General features: G+C 44.8%; 1 protein-coding gene across 1 annotated transcript in view; it reads left to right on the top strand.

The window, feature by feature from the left end:
- ADAMTSL1 (ADAMTS like 1) overlaps window positions 1–25,219 on the top strand; it is a gene marked incomplete at its 5' end in the record, with an annotated part of 302,880 nt that overhangs the window by 232,505 nt on the left and 45,156 nt on the right. The window contains 4 exons of the mRNA XM_015427776.1: window positions 1,796–1,975; window positions 4,435–4,588; window positions 7,731–8,871; window positions 20,252–20,379. Of these exons, the coding sequence (XP_015283262.1) occupies window positions 1,796–1,975; window positions 4,435–4,588; window positions 7,731–8,871; window positions 20,252–20,379 (1,603 nt within the window). The remainder of the gene's footprint in view (window positions 1–1,795; window positions 1,976–4,434; window positions 4,589–7,730; window positions 8,872–20,251; window positions 20,380–25,219) is intronic.

The raw sequence follows: 25,219 nt of genomic DNA, 5'->3' as shown, positions 1-25,219 counted from the left end.
CCACCCCCACCCACTCCAGGGCCGACATCCGGCCGCAGGGTCCGTTTCCCCCCACTCAACCCCACTCACTCCAGGGCCGGCGACTGGAGGTGCAAGCCTCCGGCTGCCGGGTCCGTTTCCACCCCCCCCACTCCAGGACCGGAGACAGGAGGCAGAAGCCTCCGGTCGCCCACTCCCTTCCCCTCCCCCACCACCCACTCCCAACAGGCACTGAGGGGAATGTAGGGTTGCCAGCTCTAAGGAGGGAAATACCTGGAGGTTTGGGGGGTGGATTCTGTAGAGGGCAGCATTGGGCGGGGGGGGGGCGGAAGGACTCAGCAGGTATAATGTCATAGGGTCTACCCTCCTAAAGCAGTCATTTTCTCTAGGGGAACTGATCTCTGTCATCTGGAGATCAATTGTAGCAGTGGGAGATCTCCAGGTCCCACCTGGAGATTGGCAACCCTAGGGGAAAGTCAGCTGCACAGCAGGGGGTTGAAGAGAATGGTTTGATGGCTGCTGGGCCAAGATTGGCAACAATAGTTCCCCAGGAGCCCCATCGTAAATGCACCAAACAATTCCTCAAGATTTTCCAAAACACTTCTCTGTTTTGGGCTCCTGGGGAACTTTGAAGTAGCACCAAAGCTTTAAGATCTCTCCAGCTGTCACCTGGAGACTGGCAACAGCTTGTCTGGAGTGTGGGCAGCATGGCATTGTATCTGTCTGAGGTCCCCCTCTTCCTCCTCCTCCTCAGATCCCACCCTCAGCAGGCTTCATCCCTAAAATATCCTGGAAGTTTCCAACCTGGAGTTGGCAACCCTATGTCCTGGAGTTCGAACCTGGAGTTGGCAACCATCAGCCAACGTTTATCTGCCTGTCTGTCTTTACAACCCCCCCCCCACACACACACACAGCCTCTGCCTAGGGAGCAGCTGACATCATTCCCAACTGAAAATTCCAACTGCCTTGGGGGGGTGAGTTTGAGGTGTGGAATGGAGTGTAGTCCAATCAGCTTCCATATGTAAATGACCTTGGAACGCTGGCCGGGACTGCACAAAGCAGCCAATGAACCCAGCCAGTGTCTTCCGAGTGGCAGTTTTTTCGGCCTAACACTAAAGGGGCCAATTTTAGAATTCTGGCACCCAAAACTCTTTTATAATAAGGGAGAGATTACAGATTAATTATTTAGCTCAGCTGCAGGCTAGTGTTTTGGGGATCAGCTTTCCCACATATAAAAAAATCAGTCTAGAAATCTTATAATGTGGTATTCAGTTATTTTAAATGGAGGTTTGGACCGTGGAGTTAAGTTGAAGCTTTCCTAAGTTCCATGCTTCTAGGGGTGAGTGGGCATGATTTGGACACACACGCCCCTTCCCCAGTTTTCCCAATTTGAAATGGCTCCAGGAAGCTGGGAGACTTACCTGTTAATGATGGCAACAAATAAGTTTCCTCAGTGGGGCAATAGCAGCTACCAGGACCATTTCAGGTCAGAAGAATATTTCTGGGCGGGGGGGGGGGCTTAAACCCATTCTGTGAATGTGCCATGCTATCAAAATGAATTGAGCTGCCACAGGTCTGGAAAGCACAGAACTCCCAGAATACATGCGATCCGAAAGTCTTTGTGGTGGCCACGTGGGCTTTGTAATGTGTGAATCGTCCATAAGTGGGGGAAACAGTCACAGGCCTGCACACCAAGGTTGCTGAAATCCTGTTTACTTCAGTGGGCTTTTAAACAGCCTGGTCCTATGACAGATTGCAGGTGAGATCAGCAAAAATGATTCCATGCTCTTGAGCCTGTGCTACTTCCACTCTCCAGTGTTCCAGGACGTGTGGGGGTGGCACCAAGAAGCGCGAAGTGCTCTGCAAGCAGCGGATGGCGGATGGAAGTTTCCTGGAGCTTCCGGACACATTCTGTTCCGCCCTAAGGCCAGCTTCTGAACAAGCCTGCAAAAACGAGAACTGCGCCCCCGAGTGGCTTCTCTCAGACTGGACGCAGGTAGGGTGTCACAGTGCAAACGCAGCCCACAGTGCACCTGGCTGAGGGCACTGGTCCCATTCTTTCATCCCGTGAATATTTTTGAAGGGGATATGTTCCACACTGAGGTCCTGAAACAGGTAGATTACGTTGGGACAAAACTTTCTCCATATTTACACCTGGCAATGGAATTCGGTGTCATGATGATCTGTGGTGTTGCAAATGAAGCCTCTCTCTTGAGCTGATCTGGTTATCTTTCATCATACAACTTTTAAGACTCATTATGTTTTCCCGAGTCTTTGTAGTACACCATGTAAAGAAATTACCATTTAGCCCACCAGTGCAAATGTGCCAAAACATGGGTTAAGTGGACAGTTTAGACAACCTCACTGCATTGTACAATCTGGGCAAAGGAAAATAAAAAACAGCCATATGCTTCCTGATTCTGTTAGCTAGTTCTGTGAATCTAGTTATTTCCACAGAGAAGCAGATTCACAGGTTGCTTGCATATTGGCTCCATGCAGATACATAATCCACAATGTGCCTTGGAAAACTTGAGTGGACTAGAGAAGTGGTTGGAGTGAATGCCCTTGACACCTGTCTTTGCCATATGGGCTTGTCTGTACAGAACCTCTGTGCTGCCAAAGATTCTAGAATATACTTAGAGTAGCCAGGTATAGGGAAGCACTATCCAGGCTTAAGGACCATCTCTTGCAATATGTCCTTATGTGCCAACTATATTTCTTGACTTGTCAGCTACTATCTATTCCTCTGCTTATGGGAGCCTGCTTGGCACTGATCCACCCTATGGAATGGGCTGCCTGGGGAGCATCCACCCTATGGAATGGGCTGCCTGGGGAGATGGGGGGTGCTGTATCTAGAAGTTTTTAGGAGGTGTTGCAAGGTCATTTTGTTAATTGGGGATTTTGATGGGGTGTAGACAGCATTCTTGAGGGCTTTTTTGTGTATTTTATATATTTTAAATCTGGATTTGTAAGCTTCTTTGAGCCAGGAGGGGGGAAGTGTGGTATAAATGTTTTGAGTAAATAAACAAGTGGCCCTTGTCATACTGTGTGGACCATGAGCTCAGTTTTAGAGATTACCTAATATCTCCCTTTAATACATTGAAGAATATGATTGGCAGTGATGACCAAATGCTCACAATGAAGCTTCCCTATCATTACTAAACTCCTCACTGAGGAACTCATAAAAAGCTTCCAAGGACCCCCAGTTTCTTTGGAATACAGAATTAAATGACAAGGCGAGAAAAAGATGCCTGCCAGTCTGTGTGAAAACCACACGTATGCCCCCACACACACACCAGTCTGAATTATGCTGTGCAACTGAAAAAAATGTTGCAGGCTAATTTATACCAACCAACCATTGTTCTAGAATCTACTATCACATCTGTCATGGCTGTGGAGTAAAATAGAAGACAGTACAGTTTGTAAGAAAAACTGTATCCAAAGTTCTAAAATACTGCTTAGCTGTGTGGTCCTTAACCTATTACTCAATTTTTTTTCTCCTTGTTCCCAATTCCTCTCCTCTTTCACCCAAAGAAGTGATTATTCACTTGATTGATGAAAGAAATTCCAGCCTTAAGATATGTCTATGTGAGAAATGTTGTGAGAGAAGCTTAACTAATGGATAATGATCTATCTTGACAATCCAGCCAAAGAAAGAGGTTGTCAGATGAAATCTGCTGCTAGGACATGTACCATTCTGAAGCAATTCTATCTTCTCCTCAGGCAGTAATTTTTTTTTTACTGTTTTTAACCACACTTGATATACAGTAAAATCTATGGAGCTTAAATTTCTGCATGAAGGCACTTCCTTTAAAAGAAGACAATGATTATGATGATGCTTATGATTCTTTTCAACAACCAATATATTGTGTTTTTCTTTTTTCTTACATTACAGCCTCCTCTACCAAGAAGGTTTCCTGTTGAAATAATACAAACATACATACTGATGGCTTGGATCTTGCTTAAAATTTCTGTGGACAGAAGCATGGCTTCCTCGCCTCCCTCCTCCCACTGCAGGCCAAACTGCCCGCATAAAATGCTGCTCTTCAGGAACCCCCAGAAATAGCTGTGGGATAGTCAGAGGCCTGCCACAGGAGGGGAAATCAGTGTAAACAGCTGTCACAGGGATTTTAGGAGGGATCCAATCCATTCCTCCAACTTCCATGAATATAGGATGCTGAAAACAAGTAGAGTGATTATTTCATAGATGGAAACCTCCATCTTCTTATACTGGTCTGGGGGATCTGCTGTTTTGGCAAAGATAAGACTTGTTATGCTAAACAGATGTTAAGATGGTGCCAAGAAGGCATTTGAAACGAGTGTCAAGTATAATCAGTCCTGCTGTTCTATGGGAAGACATTACCATGCATGCAGACGGCTATATATGACCCTTTCTGCATACTTCTTAATGTTTTGATGTACATCCTTCCTAATGAACTGCTTTTTGGTTCCTAGTGTTCTGTGAGTTGTGGTGAGGGAACCCAAACACGAAATGCTATTTGCAGGAAAATGCTGAACACGGGATTGTCTGCCATCATCAACTCATCGCTGTGTCCTCCTTTGCCGTTCTCATCTTTGGTGAGACCGTGTGCACTAGCTACGTGTGCAAGTGAGTATCTCAAAACAACTGTGGTGGATGGGAATTGCAAGGTTTAAGGACATCTGTATTGCCAAAGAAAAGAGTGATGTATGAAGGTATCTTTATACAGAGTCAGAGATCAGTCCACGTAGTTCAGCACTGTCTATGCTGACTAGTAGTCGCTGTCCCAATCTCAGGCAAAGAAAACTCTTAAATAACACCTGGAATTGAATCCGGGATCGTCTGCATGCAAAGCGTCTCTTAAGAGTCAAACGAGGTGTTACATTTTTTAACATCATGTCTTACTGGGTCTGAGTTCTCCCTGTAATAACCTGTTCATACAATACCATCCTGCCTCCTCTCCTTGCCTGAGAGTATCCAAAATACGTGTTTATGAGTGAGGGCTCACCCCACTTGGTTCCCCTTTTCTTGCCTTTTTTTGATAGAGGGGTGTGTGTGTGTGTGTGCGTGTGTGTGTGTGTGTGTGTGTGTGTGTGAGAGAGAGAGAGAGAGAGAGAGAGAGAGAGAGAGAGAACTGCTTCACACCCTGCCTGGCCAGCTAACTGTATGTCGCCCAGCCAGGAGTTTCTTGTCTTATACGTGGACAAGTAGCCAGGTACTTGGGTTGAGACCCTTTGACCACACTATGAGATTTTTAAAGGGAAAAGCTCTTTATTTCCTAACATACAACCTCAATTCACTAGAGCACGGGAGTATTAGAAAACATATCAAAGCATTACATGGTGTTAAAGAACTAAGAAAAGAAATAAAAACATGAGACTAAGTTGTACTGTCACTGGTGTTACCTTGGTATTCTCCTCCATCGAATGAACACAAGCCTGCTGGAACTTTGAAAACAGAAGCTGGTCAAGACAGACTTCACTCCATTTCACCCCTGTTCCTGGTTCTTGGTTACGGCCCCTCTCACAGTGCATCCAGACCTTTTAATCCTTCCTGTCTCAACTGCTTTTAGTCCCCATATGTGTTCTGCCATGCAACTTTTCTCCAGTCATATCCAGGTATATATCCCCGCAGACTTTTATGGTACAGTTCAGGATATCCAAATAGCCATCTGTCTTGCCCCTTTCTCGCAGGTGGGCAAATAGTAATCTCTATCCTACCTATTTATCTCCATAAAGGAAAACTCAAGTCTCCTCTCAGCCTGAAATCTGAGGAGTTTATTGTGTTGTTCCCAGGAAAGAATGTTTGCTCTGAGATCAGGGCCTTGCTGAGTGTTAATCGAGGTACCCTATCACAGCACTCCCACCCAGTGTTCCCTCTGAGCTGAGTTAGTGTGAGCTAGCTCAGAGTTTTTCAGCCTCCAGCTCACACATTTTTGTCTTAGCTCAGGAAGGATGGCTCCAGAGCAAACTGATTTATGCAGTAGCCAAATCGCTGGCTCACAACTTTAAGGCCAGTAGCTCACAAAGTAGGATTTCTGCTCACAGGACTCCACAGCTTAGAGGGAACATTGCTCCCACCTCACTTCACATTCCCTGCAGCCAGAATGCAGCTGCAGGGATCTAATTGCCCAAGGGCCACAGGGTCCTGCTACGGATTGAGACCACAGCACAGGGGGAGGAGCAGCTGCAGCCTTCCGCTTCTCCCCACACACATGCCAGAATGGCCCAGGGGTGTTATTTCTCTCACAGGATGGGGGGGGGGCTGCAGTGCAGTGCAACCCGGCAGGGCAAATAATGCCTACAAGGGCTATTTTGGCTCAGGAAAATCCCTTAGGGTGGAAGAGTTTTATAAATAACATCAGTGTTTCATTTAAGAACAATGTGCCCAGCTAATATGTACTTTTTACCTACAACATACACATCAAGTTTGGAAAGGCTAGCATATATTTGGTAGTCAAGAACTGCAGTGTTATGTGTGTCTGCACCATTCATAAATAACACGGCGTATGTTATTTTGTATTAGGGATTTTATTTCTAAGTACAAACCATAACATTATTTTCAAAATCCATGGAGCAGCCCTCATATTCCTTTCAGTTGTCTGGCACGGAGATCCGAACTGCAGGGACCCACGTAACTAATGAAGTCTAATATTATCCACCATGGGGTTTTCAACCCACTCTTAAGTAGATTTGTTCTGCTTCATATTTCTCCCTTGAGATTGCAGCACATTTACCCCTTCTTGTTGTTTTCAGCTGTGGGACTCTGGGGCCTCACAGGGCTGAGATGATAAACATTTAACAAGGGGAGTCCCCCCCCCCCTTCCCCTTTCTGTCTTTTTCGTGTTCATTAGGCTGCCTTCTTTGTTTAAAGACATTTAATAACAGGAACTGCATTTTCCCCATCAATATGTGCCCTGGCTTCTGCATCTTAACCCCAGCAGATCAAATTTGTTTTGCTAAATTACACCTTGTTATTTTTTGATAGTGGTAGCTGAGGTCTCAGCATCTGGCAGCCAACCACTTGCCGTAAATTGTATTAGGTAAAATTACAGCTTGTGTCAAAATTAAGCTGCTTGTTTTCTTTATTGAGACTGAAGCTGCATGTTAAATCCCAACAAATGGCTACTGCTGAAAATGACATCCTTTTGTCAAATTTCTGTGTCTGAAATCAGTCCTTTTCTGTCATTCCGCATAACCCTAGGAGTACTGGCCATGTGATGTGGCGTAGCCAGTACACCCATCCAGGGCAGTCATTTATACAAAGGGTGGCAAGAAATACACATAAGGAGCAATGCTAAAAAGGTCTCCTCAGAAGTAAGACTCATGTTATTCAGTGGAGCTTACTCCCAGGGAAGTTTCTTTAGACTGAAGATACTGTGTGTCATAGGTTCTAATACTACACATTACTGAGGGAGAATGGAGCCATTGTTCAGGTGGCATCTCCGTGTGTGATATAAAAGTTGAGAACCAAACTAGACAACACCATTTTCTGAACATCGGGTTGGGCTTCCCCCCAATCCAGCCCTCACACCATCCAGCCATGCATCACACTGATGGACTACACATGCAGTTCCTCAAAAGGGGCAAATAATGCCCCCCCAGGGCCAGTTTGGATCAGGAAGATGGTACATACAAATCGGGACTATGCAAACACGGGAAACGAGTTCCAAAAAAATTGTCTCATCTGATTTGCTGCTTAATTAGCTAAGTTAAGAATGGTAAAGCAATGCAGTCCCATGATCCATTTCTAAATATTAATTATATTTCAGGACACCAGAGACCAACTCAGAAACAACCACCCCTAATAATGGCCCAAAAGAAAGTTTTCATCCAAACAAGGAAACAGAAAAAACTGCACTTTATTGTTGGTGGATATGCTTACTTGCTCCCCAAGACATCCATCATCCTCCGATGTCCTGTGAGAAGATTCCGGAAACCGATGATCACATGGGAGAAAGATGGCAAGCGACTCATCAGCTCAGTTCACGTCACTATTGCTCCGTATGGCTATATGAAGATCCATCGATTGAAGCCCTCTGATACGGGAACGTATACTTGCACAGCAGGGCCAGCTCGGGAACATTTTGTGATTAAACTAATTGGTGGTCACAACAAACGTATTGCCACTCTGTCAGCTGGAATAAAGGAAGAAGAAGCCCCAAAGAAGGCCAGTTTGAATGATGCCTTGCATACCCAGGAAAAGCATCAGAATGGAATTGTCTTCAATGGAAGCAAGACTGAGAAACGAGGACTTCTTACTGAGTCTAGCAGTCGATACGATGATGTTGTCTCTAAACTTCTGGAATACAGAGGCTGGCCTCGTAACAATGCCAATTCAGGTGAAACTCAAGACTCCAGTGAGAGAAACATCTCTTCTGATGAAGATCAGGGCCAGGAGTACAACCTTCCTTTCACCATGGTAGCCAGTCAGGATCGTTTGGATGACATCCTAGGGAACTTATCTCAACAGCCCGAAGAACTTAAGGATGGCTATAGCAAGCAGCTCATTGCACAGCTGGCCCATGACATTTTCAAGAGCCATTTGGAACATCAGGAGTCTTTTTTCAAAGCCCATGGCACGCGAGTCAGTTCGGCTTCAGTGGAGTTCCCATTCAGTAAGCAGGTTTCTGAGTTTGCCAGTTCCTTAAGAGCTTCTTCTGCCGAAGCACATTTGTCGACATCAGCAGAACTTATCAATGGCCCCCACAGGCCACCAAAAAAACCTGCGATCCTCAAGAAGATCTCTGCAGCACAGCAGCTCTCAGCATCCGAAGTGGTCACTCATCTAGGACATACTGTAGTTCTAGCCAGTGGGACCTTGAGTGTTCTGCTTCATTGTGAAGCTGTTGGGAACCCAAAGCCCACCATTAGCTGGGTGAAGAATGGAGAGGCTGTGAATTTCAGTGACAGGTAACACAGATAATGTTAGCTTTATCATAATCCCCGCAAGTGTATGAACTTTCTGCACTTTTCTGTTTTAGTGTTGATATTTCGATTGTTCACAGTACCGGTCATGTTGCATCCATCTCCTGGTCTATTGTTTGCACTGCCAGGCTAGTGAGTTCAAGCTGAGCCTTAGTTACTTCTGATTAGAAACATTGCAAGACACGATCGATAGTCATTGGTGGGATACTTGGTTTAGTCTCCCCTGCACCAGAAAGAGATAACAGAGACTTAAGGTGGTAGAGTAGACTATGGACCAGACTAAATGTTGCAGTTTTTAAAGAGTTGGGTCCGATTTCTCTGAACCCAAATCATGTTCCTCACAGCCACACAACAGCTGCAGGGAGGAACTGTTTCTAAAAAAGGAGAGCCCAAACCAGCTTGGAACAGTGCCACAGGGGAGGACGGGGGTCACTGGGCGTATGGAGGGGGAGGTATTTGTGAATTTCCTGCATTGTACAGGGGGTTGGACTAGATGACCCTGGAGGTCCATTCCAACTCTATGATTCTATGATTCTGTGCCCCCCCCCCAAAAAAGCCATTTTCCTACATCAAAACTGTTCAGGAAGGGGATTATTTTCCCAGTTTGTGCACATGGAACAACAGAATTGCAGAAATTCCCCAGTGCAGTTTTCATGTGCGAAAATGGCTTGGGTCATAGCACCATTCTGAGCCCCTTTAAAAAAAACATATTTTTTTACTTTGGCCCCATGTTAAAGCTATCTGAACAGCCGGAAGAACTTAAGGATGTCTGTGGCAAGCAATTCATCACACAGTTGGCCCAGGGGTACCATTCTGAATGCTCCCATATGTTTGGTTCCTCTCTATAAGCAGAAATCCACCACATCTGCTGTGTCAGTTTTATAATTACACAGGTTTTTAAAGGTAAGTGAATATTTTTTAAAAAACGGACACCCCCCCCCTTCGCATGCTGAACCATGCTGCCACTTCGTCAGTGTATCACCCCATTTGGGGGGGAAGGGCCAGTATGTACCATGTGGCACTTTGCATTCCAACACACTTTTGGAAACAAGACAGTAGCTACACTTACTGCTAAGAACACATGAAGCTGATACTGAGTCGGATGGGTCCATCTGATCCAGTAGAGTCTACCTGGACCAGCAGCAGCTCTTTCCCAGTCCTGCTACCTGAGATTCATTTAATGGAAGGTGCTAGGGATTGAAGATGGGCTCTTCTGACTGCATAGCATGTGCTCTATCACTGATCTACTGCATGTCCTCTTAATGTGAATCCTTCTATTTTACATGCCAAAGGAAAGAAAAGGGGGGGGGGAGGATCTCATGTTCCATCTCTGATCTCTCTAATGAAAAGAGTGGTTCTTAACCTTTAATTCACTACCTCCCACCAAGAATGCAACATTATCCCTGAATGTCCCCAAACCACCAGTAAATACATTAGGACATAAAAACAGCACTCCAGACAATGTAACTTTATTTATATGGGAATATGGATGATATGTATACATACAAGCCACAGATCTCAAGTATACATTCAATGAGGCCCTTGTGTGTGATGGCCTTCAGCCAATGTTAGATCTGATTCTTTTTTTGTTGTGTGCCACTTAAATACATTTATTTATTAATTAAAGTATTTATACCCTGCATTTCTCTTGTAGCTCACAAGATCAAATTTTAAAACATACAAAATACAATAACTCCTCCCCTTCCCAAGAAAATGGAAACACATATGTTTTATTCCCTACTGATCAGCTGCCTTGGTGTACTTTTTTAAGGGCTAGGGGGAGAAGTACAGGATCTGGGATTGTATCCTCAGGGTATGGTAAGCACTGTCAGAAGGCATTGGAAACATGGGGAGAAGGGTCAGTCTGAAATCTCAGATCCTCAGGGTGTGGTAAGCACTGTCAGAAGGCATTGGAAACATGGGGAGAAGGGTCAGTCTGAAATCTCAGATGTCCCCCATTCCCCCCAGCAAAGTTCTGAATGCAAGCCAAGATTTGTAGATCACCCCCTGGGAGGCCACATGGCTCCCCTTAAGAATTAATGAACTGGCCTTGGGTAGCCCAGGCAAGCCCAATCTTGTCAGATCTTGGAAGCTAAGCTGGTCCAACCTTGGCAAGAACTTGGATGGGAGACCTCCAGAGGAATACCAGGGCCCGGGATGCAGAGGCAGGCAATCAAGCCACCTCTCTCAACATCCCTTGCCTTCAGGTTCCACTAGGAATCTCCAGAAGTCAGCCATTTTTTCCAGGCATGCACACTCAGAGAGACATACACATACATGCACACACAAATACAAAACATTCAAACCCCCATTAGGGGTCGACAGAAGTCACCATGACTTCCAGGCATGCAAGCACATACATACACACGCACACCCAAAAAAGAGCACACACACACAAACAAAAAAAGAAAGGACTGAAGTGTGAGTTATTATCAGGCTTGACTCAAGCATGTTAAGTAGGGCTGCCGAGTCCCTGGTGGTAACAGGGGATCTCCTGCCCCCCAGTTCTGGTTGCCTGCTGCCTCTCCAAACGGTGGTGGAACAAAGTGTTGTTGTTGTTTTTATACCCAGCAACGTTGCATGTGATGCTGTGTCACTTTTAGTAAACACTGAGAAGTGACATAGGGTGACTCTAGGAATTGCCAGACAGTCTATATTTTTTACCAGAAGTGACATCGTTATGCCCATGTGCTGCCTCCCCCACCACATCCCCATCTTTAATCCTCCCACTGGTTACCACGCTCGGCCTGGCAACCATAATGCTGAGGTATTGAGGCAGTTGTTCAGTGTGGGATAATGCATCTGCACCGTAGTTTATCACATTCTTATACTGTCATTTCCTAAGAAAATCAGGGGAGCATGTGTTGTTGTTGTTCAGTCGCACAGTCGAGTCTGACTCTTCGCGACCCCATGGACCAGATCACGCCAGGCCTTCCTGTCTTCCGCCGTCCTCTGAAGTTGGCTCAATTTCATGTTCGTTGCATCTATGACACTGTCTAACCATCTCATCCTTTGCCGTCCCCGTCTTCTTTGACCTTCAATCTTTCCCAGCATCAGGGTCTTCTCCAGTGAGTGCTCCCTTCTCATTTGGTGGCCAAAGTATTTGAGCTTCAGTTTCATTATCTGGCCTTCCAGGGAACAGTCAGGGTTGATTTCTTTGAGGATTGACTGATTTGATCTTCTTGCAGTCCAAGGGACTCTCAAGAGTCTCCTCCAGCACCATAGTTCAAAAGAATCTATTCTTCGGCGCTCGGCCTTCCTTATAGTCCAACTCTCACAGCCATACATGACTACTGGGAATACCATTGCTTGGACCATGCGTATTTTTGTTGGCAGGGTGATGTCTCTACTTTTTATCATGCTGTTTAGGTTCGCCATCGCTTTCCTCCCAAGGAGCAGGCGTCTTTTAATTTCATGGCTGCAGTCACAGTCTGCGGTGATCTGGGATCCCAGGAACGTGAAGTCTGTCACTACTTCCACGACTTCCCCTTCTATTTGCCAAGGAGTGATGGGGCCGGATGCCATGATCTTAGTTTTTTTGATGTTGAGCTTCAAGCCCACTTTTGCGCTCTCCTCTTTTACCCTGAGCAAGAGGCTCTTTAGGTCCTCTTCACTTTCTGCCATTAGAGTGGTATCGTCTGCATATCTGAGGTTGTTGATCTTTTCCCCAGCAATCTTAATTCCCGCTTGTGATTCATCCAGGCCAGCATTTCGCATGATGTACTCTGCATATATATTAAATAAGCAAGGTGACAATATACATCCTTGTCGTACTCCTTTTCCTATGCTGAACCAATCAGTTGTTCCATATCCGGTTCTAACTGTCGCTTCTTGGCCCTTATACAGGTTTCTCAAGAGACATGTGAGGTGGTCTGGTACTCCCATCTCTTTAAGGACCTGCCATAGTTTGTTGTGATCCACACAGTCAAAGGCTTTAGCATAGTCAATGAAGCAGAAGTAGATATTTTTCTGGTACTCTCTTGCTTTCTCCATAATCCAGCGAATGTTGGCAATTTGATCTCTAGTTCCTCTACCTCTTCGAAACCCAGCTTGTACTTCTGGTAGTTCTCTATCCACGTACTGTTGAAGCCTAGCTTGTAGGATCTCCACTAGCTTTGTTGTTAGTGATGCTTTCTAAGGCCCATTTAACTTCACATTGCAGGATGTCTGGCTCGAGATCAGTGATTATACCGTTGTGGTTGTCAAGGACATCGAGGTCTTTCTTGTATAGTTCTGTGTATTCTTGCCATCTTTTCCTAATTTCATCTGCTTCTGTTAAGTCCCTACCGTTTTTGTCCTTTATCATGGCCAGCTTTGCATGGAACGCTCCCTTAATTTCTCCAATTTTCTTGAAGAGATCTCTAGTTCTTCCCATTCTATTGTTTTCCTCTATTACTTTGCACTGTTCATTCAGGAAGGCCTCCTTATCTCTCCTTGCTGTTCTCTGGAAAGTTACATTCAGTTGGTTCTCTTATTTATCCCCATAACAGGCACGTGAGTGGTGCTGGTTTGAGAGACTGTGGTGGTTCCAAGGTCACCCAGGCAGTTTGGTGTAGTGGTTAAGTCGCAGATCTAATCTGGGAGAACCGGGTTTGATTCCCCACTCCTCCACTTGCACCTGGCTGGATGACCTTGGGCAAGCCATAGTTCTGGCACAGCTGTTCTTGAAAAAGAACAGTTTCTGTCAGAGTTCTCTCAGCCCCACCTACCTCACAGGGTGTCTGTTGTGGGGAGGGAAAAGGAGTTTGTAAGCCGCTCTGAGACACCTTCGGGTAGTGAAGGGCGGGGTATAAATCCAATCTCTTCTTCTTCTTCTTCTTCATGACTAGGTACAAATTTGAACCTGATTCTTTCTAGCTCTCTGTCCCATTAGAGCACACTTGAATGACGCCATCTCATGCTTTGAACTTGACCTGTGGCACACTTGCCAAGAAAAGGATGGCCATTGCTGACTTAAGGAATCTTGAGTAGCTGAACTAGGAAAGACCTGCATCTGATACTTTTGGAGAGCTGCCGACAGAGCAGATGGCGCTGGGTTTGACATGCCAGTACCTTAGCTGTGTTCAGGGCCGCTCCCAATCAGTGTTGACATGACAGGAGACAAAAAGGCATGGCCAGTGAGTGCTCTCCCTGCTGACAATGTTTATTTGTGCATAAAAGGCCTTACACCCCAGCTAGGTGGTCAGCTATTCTATCGTCAGTTTGCTGTGCTGTTATATGCATAGGATTGCATGGCTGGTGCTGAATGAGGGAGCAGCTTAAGACTGCCGTTGTGCTTGGAGGCATCTGCTTTCGCTGACGTGCTTGCAAGGCAGAAGTCCAAGAAAGCGCTGCCAGTACACATTTCCTCTGTGTAAATTATGGGCCTGAGGTTAAACATCCAAGTCCGGTCACCGGGGTCAACCTAGGAAATGAGAAAGCATATAAGAGTCAACTCTCAGGGCTAAAATTAATTTTAAATGGCTGTTTTTGTGGAATATCTAGCAAGTCCTTGATTTATCCAAGGTACCGTTTGTCACTGTGGTTTAGAGATGCAGTTAGCTTGCTTGCAGCTTTCCCTCTTCCGTGGTTAAAATGCTCTCCAAATGCAAAGGTCTCTGTAATTTACTAGCATTAGCAATGTCATTTTAAACAGCCCTTTCTTTAATTATTTCTTTCCTGGCAGATAGAATATTAGATTTTTGACCACAAAAAGAAAACGTTAAAAAAGAGGGGTGGGGGAAGGAAATTTCCAATGTGAGAACAAGAATGCATATGTTATGGAAAGCACATGTAGTCTTAATCAAGACGAGGCCTATGGTATATATTTTGCTGGACATAGTCCTGTAAAAATATCTTCCTGGCTTGCAGAAAGTTGCATACACAGATTTGCATTGCCAGTAGTTACATCCTGTAGGAAAAGTGCACATCAAGTGATTTTAAAAAGGGGTGGGGGAAAGAATGATTCTGTTTGAAACTACTGTATTCTTTGTGCTGTGCTTTTAAAAGAAATTAGGGATGCATAAAGTCCGCAAAGGATTATGCTGGATATCACGTGCATGAAAATGTTATATTGTTTCCACGCCATAAACAGCCATTCTTTAGGAACATCTACCCATCTGCTTTGAACAAATAGCTCTTTTTTTTACTATAACAGTTAATCAAGTTGAATCTTACAAAGGATTATAATACTGACAAAATACTGCTGTCTGCCTCCTATGAGCAAGGGCTGCTGATAGGTAAAGGCTTCCCTGCCTACAGGAGTTTATTTGTTTTACTGCATAAATCTATCAATCTTGATATTAATGGATACTTGGAAGGGAAGCCGGGGTCATGCCCACTGGCCCTGTATTCCACAGGGTTATTTGCACATGTAGGAAGTCAACATGCATTCAGATGATCATAGTAAGCTATTAGGTGAAACACCTTGGGCACATGGAGATCAGTGGTGTGGCTGGCAAACATGAGTTGGTACCATGGCTAGTATCAGAGCATATATTTTGCAGAAGGTCCCTGGTTCAAGTCCCGGCATCTTCAATTAAAAGGTCATAGGTAATATGAAAGACCTTGATCTGAGACCCTGGAGAGCTGCTAACAGTCAGAGTAGATGGTGCTGATTTTGATAAACTTACCCGTTTAACAGCTAACTTATACAAGCTATTCACTGTGCACATACTTATTGATATAATTAATTGATTGACCCTCAAAAAATGGGGGTTGTGAAACTGGAAGGTCAATCTAAGTCTGTGAGAGGTTGGCCCCAGGCAGTGAATTTTGGTGGGGTGGGTAGCAGCCCCCAATACCCTTGCCTTGTTTTCTTCACTACTGCTGCTGCCTCGTATGCATCAGCCATACCCCTGCCTAGGAGCCAGGACAGCTAACCTTCCATCCATCTTAGCCAATCTATGGGAAAGCCTTCTTGGCATTCCCCACTGTGTTTAAAGACACTTGGGAAATGAAGAAGCAGCTTTAGCTGCTCTGGGCAGTGACAGTGAGAGAAGGTGGTAGTGGCATCAGCGGATACCTCTTGTTGAAGGCCAAACTACACAGTATTTTTTTTAACAAGTAGGATCCAAAATGGTCCCATGGGGGGGATCTTCCATAACTTTGGATCAAATAACTCCCCACCAGGGCTGTTTTGGCTCAGGAAAATGGCATGGGAAGGAAGAGCCACTCCCCCCCCCCATGCTTCAGTTTTGAGCCAAATTGGACACCTGCTGCTGTGTGGCTACAGGGCAGGCTTGTTAAAAAATTTATTGTACAGTTTGGCTCTGAGTCACCACTGATTAAACACCCAGAAATACCAAAGTAGCCATGATTTCTGGCCTGTTGTACTACTCAGAGTATTACAGGGTTTCTTCTTTAATTTGTGTCAGGTCATTTTGAAAAAAACTGTGCCTACTGAAATAAAAAGCAAGGAGTGCAGTCCTGCTCCGACTGAAATCTGTGTGGCATCAGTTGTACCTCTAAAATATATTAGGTGTACATCTTTAAAAAGTTGTCCGTATTAAATGGCCCTAACAACTTTAGAGTTCAGTTTCAAATAATTTCTTCTATGTAATTTTTATTTAAAAAAACCACATTGGACTAGCTATGTTGTAGGCATAGCTGTGAACGTATTTTGTATGGCTAAGTGAAGGACGCAGACAGTCTTGAAGGTTACCCTTGTTGATTATTGTTTCCTTGAGAAGAAACCAGGGCTCCCCGTTGGGCTGGAGTTCGGGAGCTGTTCTGAAAGTTTAAATTGAGTGTCATTTTTGTCTTGTACATTTTTGCTGAGCAATGTGAAGGTCGACATTGCTGGTGGTAGAATGCATCCCTCCCTCTGTATTGCTTCCACCTTCTTTTATCCCCTCCCTGAAGTATTCAATGGGTGGCCTTAATCTGGTTTCTTTTAGCGTGCTGCCACCCATGGTGCTGTGAGAGAGATCAAATGCTCCTGACTTCATGGGTCATGAGACAGCAGTTTTCATTTTGGGAGGGGGATCTCGTCAGCTCAGAGTAAGTGACTTGATTTTGATTGCACTTGGATGGGCTTTCTCATTCCGTCTCTCTCATCTTCTGTTGTCAGCTCCCCACATCGCTTCCCCACTTTCTGTTTCTATCACCATCCTGGCAAAAGAGTTTATGTAAAACAGCTGCTGCAGTTTTCATGTGAGAAAAGCTAACTTTCCTTTAGGCTTTTGTAATTTTGTAATTAATTTGAACTGAGAATGAATGAAGAAGGGCACCAGGACGCCAATATCTGAAGCCGCGGAAGGAAGCCGGATGACAACTAGCCCGGGGTGCTGGTAGGCAGTCACCACCCTGTAGATAAATGTGGCCCCAGTCAGGTTAATTGGTTGGTTAGAACCACTATGTAAACCTCCCAGAGACCCTTCGGGGTCAGGGCGGTATATAAGCCGAAGGTATAAATAAATAAATAAATAAATATTTCCAGTTATACACATCATATTAAACATGTGACTGGATCAGGACTACTCAAAGGCTTCCAGAGGCCAGACTATATCTATATATATACACACACACACACTTATCTGCTACAGAGACCCTGTGTCAGGCAAGGGGTGTAGCCCATTGGGCCTAATCTGCTGCCTTGTCTGGGTGGCCCATGGAATTTTCTGGACTTGATGTCAAATTTGTACTTAGCTCACGTGCCCTGCCCCATGGGTCTTGATAAGGAGGAGGAGGAGGAGATGAGGAGGAGGAGGAAGAAGAGGAGGAGGAGGAGGTTTTATATCATGCCCTTCACTACCCAAAGGAGTCTTGGAGTGGCTTACAATCACCTACCCTTCCCCTCCCCACAGCAGACACCCTGTGAGGTAGGTGGGGCTGACAGAGCTCTGAGACAACTGACTGACCCAAAGTCACGTGGAGGAGCAGGGAATGAAACCCGGTTCTCCAGATTAGAGTCCTGCTGCACATGACCACTACACCAGACTGGCTCTCAGGATGGCCCAGCCTAGCCTGATCTCTTCAGATTTTGGAAGCAAAGCAAGGGTAGCTCTGGTTAGTACTTGGATGGGAGACCACCAAGGAAGTCCTGGTTCACAGTGCAGAGGTAGGCAATGACAAACCACCCCTGTTCGGTTTTTTGCCTTGAAACTCCTCAGAGCTTGCCATAAATCTGCTGTGACTTGATGGCACTTGACAAACACAAAGGCCCCCACCTCAGTTGCTGTGTGGGCCTGCTCCTTTCCCTTGCAGGCTTGCAGTTCGTGCTGTATTGCAAAATAGATATGATCACTGGATAATGTTTCTCTGTTTTGCAAATGGCATTGGTCTGACAGATATTTCCTAGAGCTTAAACAGGCAGTTTTTCTGGAACTAATAAGACTTTTTAAAAACCTATGGATTTTGAATATGGGACAAGCATTTTTAATATATAGTAGTGATTTCGTCCAGTTAGTGGGCAATGGATGGTTCCCAGCAGTTTGGGACGTTGCCTGAGGGCTCTGTTCCGATGCAGCATTTTTTGTACTAGAATTGCCAGTTGGCCATGGAAATAAAACTGATCTGGCCTGCTCCAGGCCCTTCAACAAGAGATTTGAAACTTCAGCAGGTAAAGCTTTTGGTGACAGCTAAACCTAATCACCTGCTAATGGCTGCATATCATTCTGCTGTTAAAGGGACAGCTAACAAGGGCCAATTCCAAAACTGGCAACTTGTTTCCTATTTGCTCTGTGAAACAAGGTCGATGGAAATGGCCTGGGGAAAGGTCCAGAGGTGCGTATCTCTGTCTTTTGGAGCAGTCCAACAAGAGAGTTGCCTGAAATGAAGTGAGGGCTGTGTGCCAGAACTGATTTGTAGGATGAGGATAATAATACTTAGCATTCATGCATGTTATCATGTTGTAATCAGTCCAGCAATTCTGCCAGGGAGGTGAGGGTTATTATCCCAGTATTAGAGAATGGGAAGCCAAGATGGCTTGGGCTGCATGCATCTACACACTGGTGGGTTTTGTGGTCTCGGGCTATAGCAGGAGTCTTTAATCTGTGGCTCAGTGGTCCTTCTTATAGTGGTTCTTTATTGCTCATTGGTTCCATTTGGTGCAGTTTGGTTCCTTGAATTATAATAGGTCATTGATCTCTGTTCTATAGCAACCATTCACCTTCTGGATTGTCTTATCCACACAGGGAAACCCAGTTGTGAAATACTGCTGCATCGTAACAAGAGAGAACTTGGCCCCCTGGAATATTAATTCAGTTTCTTGCCCAGCAAAAAAAAAAAAATCCTTTTGTGATTTTAGATCACCCAGCTAGACCTTCTGGATCTCGTTTGTCTGTGTGTCACCTCAACAGTCTCATTCATCCAGATGATTTATACATTTGAATAAACAGAGTTGTTTACACTGGACTATATGGGTGACAGGCAGAGAACTTAGATAACCAGTCAATGAGATAACCAAGAACTAAGGACCAAAGTAGACATGACATACAGTTACATGTCTCTTTTTCTCCCAGTGGTTGGTTCAAATGAAAAGCAGCCTCAAGTGGCTGCAAGTTTAAGTAGAGGGGGAATATGGGAGGGCCTGTTTCAGCTCTTTCTGTTTGCCCTTTCAAAACATGATCCCACAGCTGGTATCTCACTCCTGGTGGAGAAAGGATGGGATCGGTTCTTCTGTGATGCATCACCACTGATGAAATAACCCCAGGAATCACAAAGCATTGTGCCACAGAAAATGCAGGAACTTGACTGGAAGCTGTCAAGGGCATTGTGCCCTCCAACTAATTACCTTTCAGCCATTCAAGGCAGAGGGCTTCAAGCTGTACTGTCAGTTGCAGCTCTGGAGAACTGAGCATAGGTCCCCAGTGTCGCATGTGGCTTGGCCATATGACAGGGGACAGTGGTGGGTCTTTGGGGACCTTGCAGAGCAGGGGACTGTGAATAACAAGGCTGTTTACAGAGGCCCTAGAGACTCTGTAGTTAGACAGTACTGTGAAGCCATAGAGTATATATGGGCAATACTGGGTTGTGTTGACTTTTAGGCTATTCAGCTTACTCTGATGGTGCACTACAAAGGAGTGAACAAATCTATCTGTTTCTCCTCTTTCTACCAGTCAGCCCAGATAATATTTCACGGCATGTAAACTGTAGTGTCCAGGTAGGAAATGAAATGTCAATGCACACTGTGTAAGCTTATATTATTTAAATCAGGACCTTGTGGGCTGTTAATGTAGAACTCTGTAACCTTATTTAATCAATCAGAATTTACCAACCTAGAATGCATGAAACTTTACACCTGCCTGTTCTTCTTTATATATTTATTTATAAGTTTTGGAGGCTCTGGTGGTACTTTTTCCTCTGGTGGCCCCAGTTCAGAAGTGCTGAGTAATAGAACGCTTGATAACCAATCTTTGATCAACATATTTACATGTTCCTGCAGGATTCTTCTTCAGCCAGATGACTCCTTGCAGATCCTGGAGCCAGTTGAAGCTGATGTTGGCTTCTACACCTGCAATGCAACTAATGCATTGGGATCTGACTCTGTTTCCATTGCTGTCACATTAGCAGGTAACATGTTCTCAGTGACCATCACAAAAGTTTCCGTGTTCCAGTCTATCACAAAATTAAGCACAAACAGGAGCCAAGCCAGAGGACCACATCTGACACACATGCTGGAAGCCTTGCACACACTGCATTTTTTAAGCTCAGGACCCGAACAGATGACAGAAAGATAGTCAGGGAAGGGCTTGGCAGCCTCCACCCTACAACCTGGGCTCAGGCTTCTGTTCCAGCTTGTCAGAGCCTCCCTCAGCCTCCACCAGAATTGCCATGGGGCTTGCTGACTTGTGTCCACCTCCTACCCTCCACGCAGCTTGGAACAGTGGGTGGGCAGTCTCTCTGTGCTGGGCCAGCCGTGCCAGTGCCAGTCACACTTGAAGAGTTCTGACTTCTTGCAAGAGTTCCCAGTCTTGGACGAAGCACTGGCAATTCTTACACCCAGTCTGCTGCTTGATGTGGAGCACATCCTTTCTTCAGGCATCCCCCTTGTCACCATCTCTTCCACCATTTCCAGCTCTGGGCAACAATCACACATTTCATTCCATCTATGAAATGCAAATTTCATATAGCCTCAGTTTGCCTCAGTGCCATTTGGGGAAGGAAGAGGGCAACCCATCGGCCTTCACTTAGTTTTGAAATCCAAAACCAGCTCCCACAGTCTGTTATTAATGTTTTGAGGGAGTAAAGATTTGTCCTTTCGAACTTTGTTTTTCCTTAAAATGCTAATAGCAAAGCAGATAATTCAGTCCTGAATAGCAAAACCCTGTTTGGCCTAAGGCAAACTGAGGCCTGTGAGGCTGCATTTGATAAATGCAAGTGTGTCCCCTCTGAGTCATCAGACTGTGGGTTGAGTTTATTTGTCCTTTTCTTATAGACCCTGCATATATGAATGATAGGCGATAGCAAATGCTCTGTTAGCCCTATCATAGAACTAGCACTTCCTAGATAGGAAAGTCAGCATGATGTAGTGGTTAGAGTGTCAGAGGAGGATCTGGGAGACCCAGGTTTGAATCCCCACTCTGCCACAGAACCTCACAAGGAGACTTTGGGCCAGTCACATACTCTTAGCTTAATCTACCTCACAGGGTTGTTGTTAGGGTGAAATGGAGGAAAGGAGAATGATGTAAACTGTTTTGGGTTCCTATTGGTGAGAAGGGAGATACATAAATGAAGATAATGAATATTGACAGTTAAAATGGTTTTGTTTTACCATGTAGATATTTTTCTGTTTCTCTGCAAATTTTTGTGTCAAGGAAGTTGTATGAGAGAAGCATATATCCAAATCAACTTGGTGAAGGGGTTTTTTTTTTAGGAGGAGAGGAGTCATAAAAAGTCAGACCACATGATTTAATTCCACATTTCAGGAGTTTAACCTCTTCTTCCTCATCTTTTTTAAGGTTGAAGGAGTAAAATCTCAGGGTGAAATTTCAGAACTAAAGGGTAGACAATATCGTGTTTGGTTTGAGTTTTGGGTTTTGTGAAGGGTTTTTTTTGTTTTTGTTTTTGCTATGAGGGCTACCCCTGTTTTTTATTCCAGAGCTCTCATGCACAGTTAGAAAGTGCCTCTAAACATTACTCCACCCTTGGGGCTGGTTCAAGACATTCAGGTGTCCCAAGCAGGCAGCGCCTCACATCACCTTGGCAAGGGGCACTACAGCAACAGTGGGAAGCACAGATGCAATAGAGGCTTCTCTCATCCTTGCCACACAGTCCTCTGGACTCTGGAGCCCAGCCCTGCCTAGGCAACTAGAAGAGCAGCAGCAAGGATGGGAGGGGGTTTCCTTCCGGATTTGTGTCACCACCATTCAGGACCAGGGCAGGACAGATGAAGGGTTTGTATTTTAAAAGGCTTTGTCTCTAGCCTGCTCTTCACTATACTTGTTCTTTGTCGCCCTTCAGAGACTCAGATATCTCTGGAAAACACCATCCTTCCCCTAACAATCCAGTTGGGGTGGTGCTTTGGAGGGATAATCCAAAATCCCTCTCTGACAGCCAGAGGAGAAAAGGGAGGATGGCCAGAGAGCAGGTGGGGAAGGTAAAGGACAGGATAGCCAAGGAAATTAGGGGCTACTGGGGTCAAAGGGCTGCTCCAGTCTTCACCGTGCTCCAAGCAGCCACTTGTGCCATAAAGTGCCCCCGCCCACCCTTCTAGGCTGTACCCCTTCAGCTCCCAATCTCTGAGCCCTGAGTGTCGGAAAACAAGGCAACACTCAAGATAAGAGTTGGTGATATAAGGCTGCCAGTGGCAGTATTCCTGTTTGAAGAGAGAGGGGTCTTGGATTGCTTGCTGTTGGGGCTTTCTAGCTTGAGACTTCGAATCTCATTCAAGTAGGCTCTTCATAAAGCAGAACTGCCTTACTTTACCTCAAGGTGAAGCAATCGCTGTAAACAGCTCCGTTTTCCAACTTCTCTGGACGTTGTTTTTAAAAATAAGCAGGAGTTCGTTTTGATTGGATGCTTGAGAAATGAAGAATCCTGAAGTCAGCATACTAGGCCTTGTAGTATTTTGTTCACCTGTGCCATTTTAGGGTTTGTGTTGCTGAATGTTCAGGATAGGACTGTACAGAAATCATGTCTCCTCCTATCTTCATGTCTCCTTCCGCTTCCATTTATTCCACCCTCAGCAGCCTGGGGAAACAGTTGTGTTCTCCCCCACCCCTTGGCAACGTTTTAATCTGTTGAAAACTCTCAGAGTTCAACGCCTTAACCTTTGGTTTACCTTGAGCTAATTATACTAAAGTGGGTTTTTGCTCTTCCTGTTCTGCTGTGAATCTTCTCCAATCCAGCTGCCTTGGAATGGGCTGCTGAGCACTGGACAATGAACTTGAATTGATACTGCCAAATAGAGAAGCACTATTACCATGGAAGTTCTCATTTAAATCAATGGGATTAGTCATGTGCTTAAAACTGAGCATTCCTGTACATCATTTATTGGATTGTGGGCTCAGCACTCAGTCAACATCTTGTAGGGTCAAACTCTTCTTTTCCCCCCAGTTCTCGCCAAGGCACGGTTGACAGGCTTTCAGTCATTGGCAAATGAAAGCTCATAACAGATTAACTTTCTTGTTTACATTTGTCCAGCAACGGTTCACTTCAGTGACAGACTAAATATCCTTTGTGCGCTTGGACTTCAGTACTAATGAAAACCTGTCTAGGAAGAGCAAAGGAGATTGTGAGATCGTGGTTGCTTTCTGCTGTTTGGGAAACGGGTTTGGCAGGGAGTCCCAGGAAAATCCAAAGCCACAATGTAAGAGCATAAGAAGAGTTTTGACAGATCAGACCATGGGCACACCTATTCCAGCAAAGATATGCGCATTCACACATTACCTAATAAAAAATGAACCCACAGTAATTTTAATATGGTCATTATAACCAGTTCAGATTAAAATTTAACAATAGTAGGTAATGTTCAGAAAAGGTCAGTCATTCTTCATATTCTGGTACCTTGTTCTACAATTTTCATAGTTCTACTAGGGCAATAGAACGGAGAGGGCTAAGAGTGTCCCCGTCAGTAAAGCAAGTGATAGAGATATTGTCCAACCACCACAGTTATACAAACCTTGCCATCAGACAGGATTGCAGTAATAGGTTTCATGGCCTAGCATTTCTGCCAGCATTGTTAATCTCTTGTGGGCTTGGAGAGGCCTTTTTGGATTCAGTATAAGCAACACCACCATTTCCATTTGCCCATGTGAGTACATTGAGATATTGTTGAGAAGGAGCAGTGACTGTTCTGTCACAGACAAACTCTCTATCTTTCTCCCTGCCTTTCTTCAGCCTTTTTGTGGGGCTCATGGCCTGGCATTGCTAAGGCAACCAAGTGCCAGCTGAACCTATCCTTTTTTTAAAAAAAACACAACTTTTATTTATGGGAATTTTATAGCATAATTGAGGGCAAGAGCAATGTAATGTGAAAAAGAATGAAAATGTAGAATAAGTGGATTATCATTTTATTCAAATTCAGCGGAAATTAAAATGTTACATTAAGAAAAAAATAAACGGAAAGTTACATCCAGACATGTGAACCCAATTAAGGATGAAAGAATTACAAAAGCTAACACATCATCACAAAAATTAAATGAATGAAAGTACTTCCCCCCTCCCCCCAAAAAATGAAGTGGAAGCAGAGCGTGATTGTGCATAACAGTGACTTACTGGTAGAGCATATGCTTTGCTTACGAAAGGTCCACAGTTCAAGCAGTGCCATTTCCAGTTAAAAGGGTCTTAGGTTGCTGGGCTGACAAGGGCTTCTGTTCAATACCCTCGGAGAGCCACCATTATTCTCTCTAAACAGCACTGGACTAGATGGATCGAGGGCTTGGCTCTGTCAAGCAATTTCATGTGCCCTAATGTGGCCAGCTAGATGACTTCTGGGAAGCCCACAAGTAAGCTATGAAAATATCAGGTGGCAGCAATGCTCATGGATTTTCCCCCCTGTGTATTGTATGCTGCCTCTGAGCATGGATGTTCTATTTACCTCTTATGTCTAATCATCAGTGATAAAAACCTGTCAGCCATGATTTTGTATAATCACACACACACCCTTTTTTTAGGCAGCTAAGCGAAGAAAGGTGAATGAGAGGGCAGACAGACCGTAATATCTGGTTAGTAAAGGTAAAGGTTCCCTTGCTCGAAAGCCAGTCGAATCCGACTCTAGGGTTGCGGTGCTCATCTCCATTTCAAAGCCGAAGAGCCAGCGCTGTCCGAAGACATTTCTGTGGTCGTGTGGCCGGCATGACTAACAGGTTTATTAAATTTTTAACTTGAAGCATGCAACCTGCTTCACATACACAGTGAGTGATGCAGTAGCCCTTTGAAAATTCACCATTCTGAACAGTGTGCCTGCATG

This window comes from Gekko japonicus, unplaced genomic scaffold (assembly GCF_001447785.1).
Source record: "Gekko japonicus isolate JY-2015 unplaced genomic scaffold, Gekko_japonicus_V1.1 scaffold487, whole genome shotgun sequence".
Classification (NCBI taxonomy): Eukaryota; Metazoa; Chordata; class Lepidosauria; order Squamata; family Gekkonidae; genus Gekko; species Gekko japonicus.
This window is presented reverse-complemented; position numbering and strand designations above follow the sequence as displayed.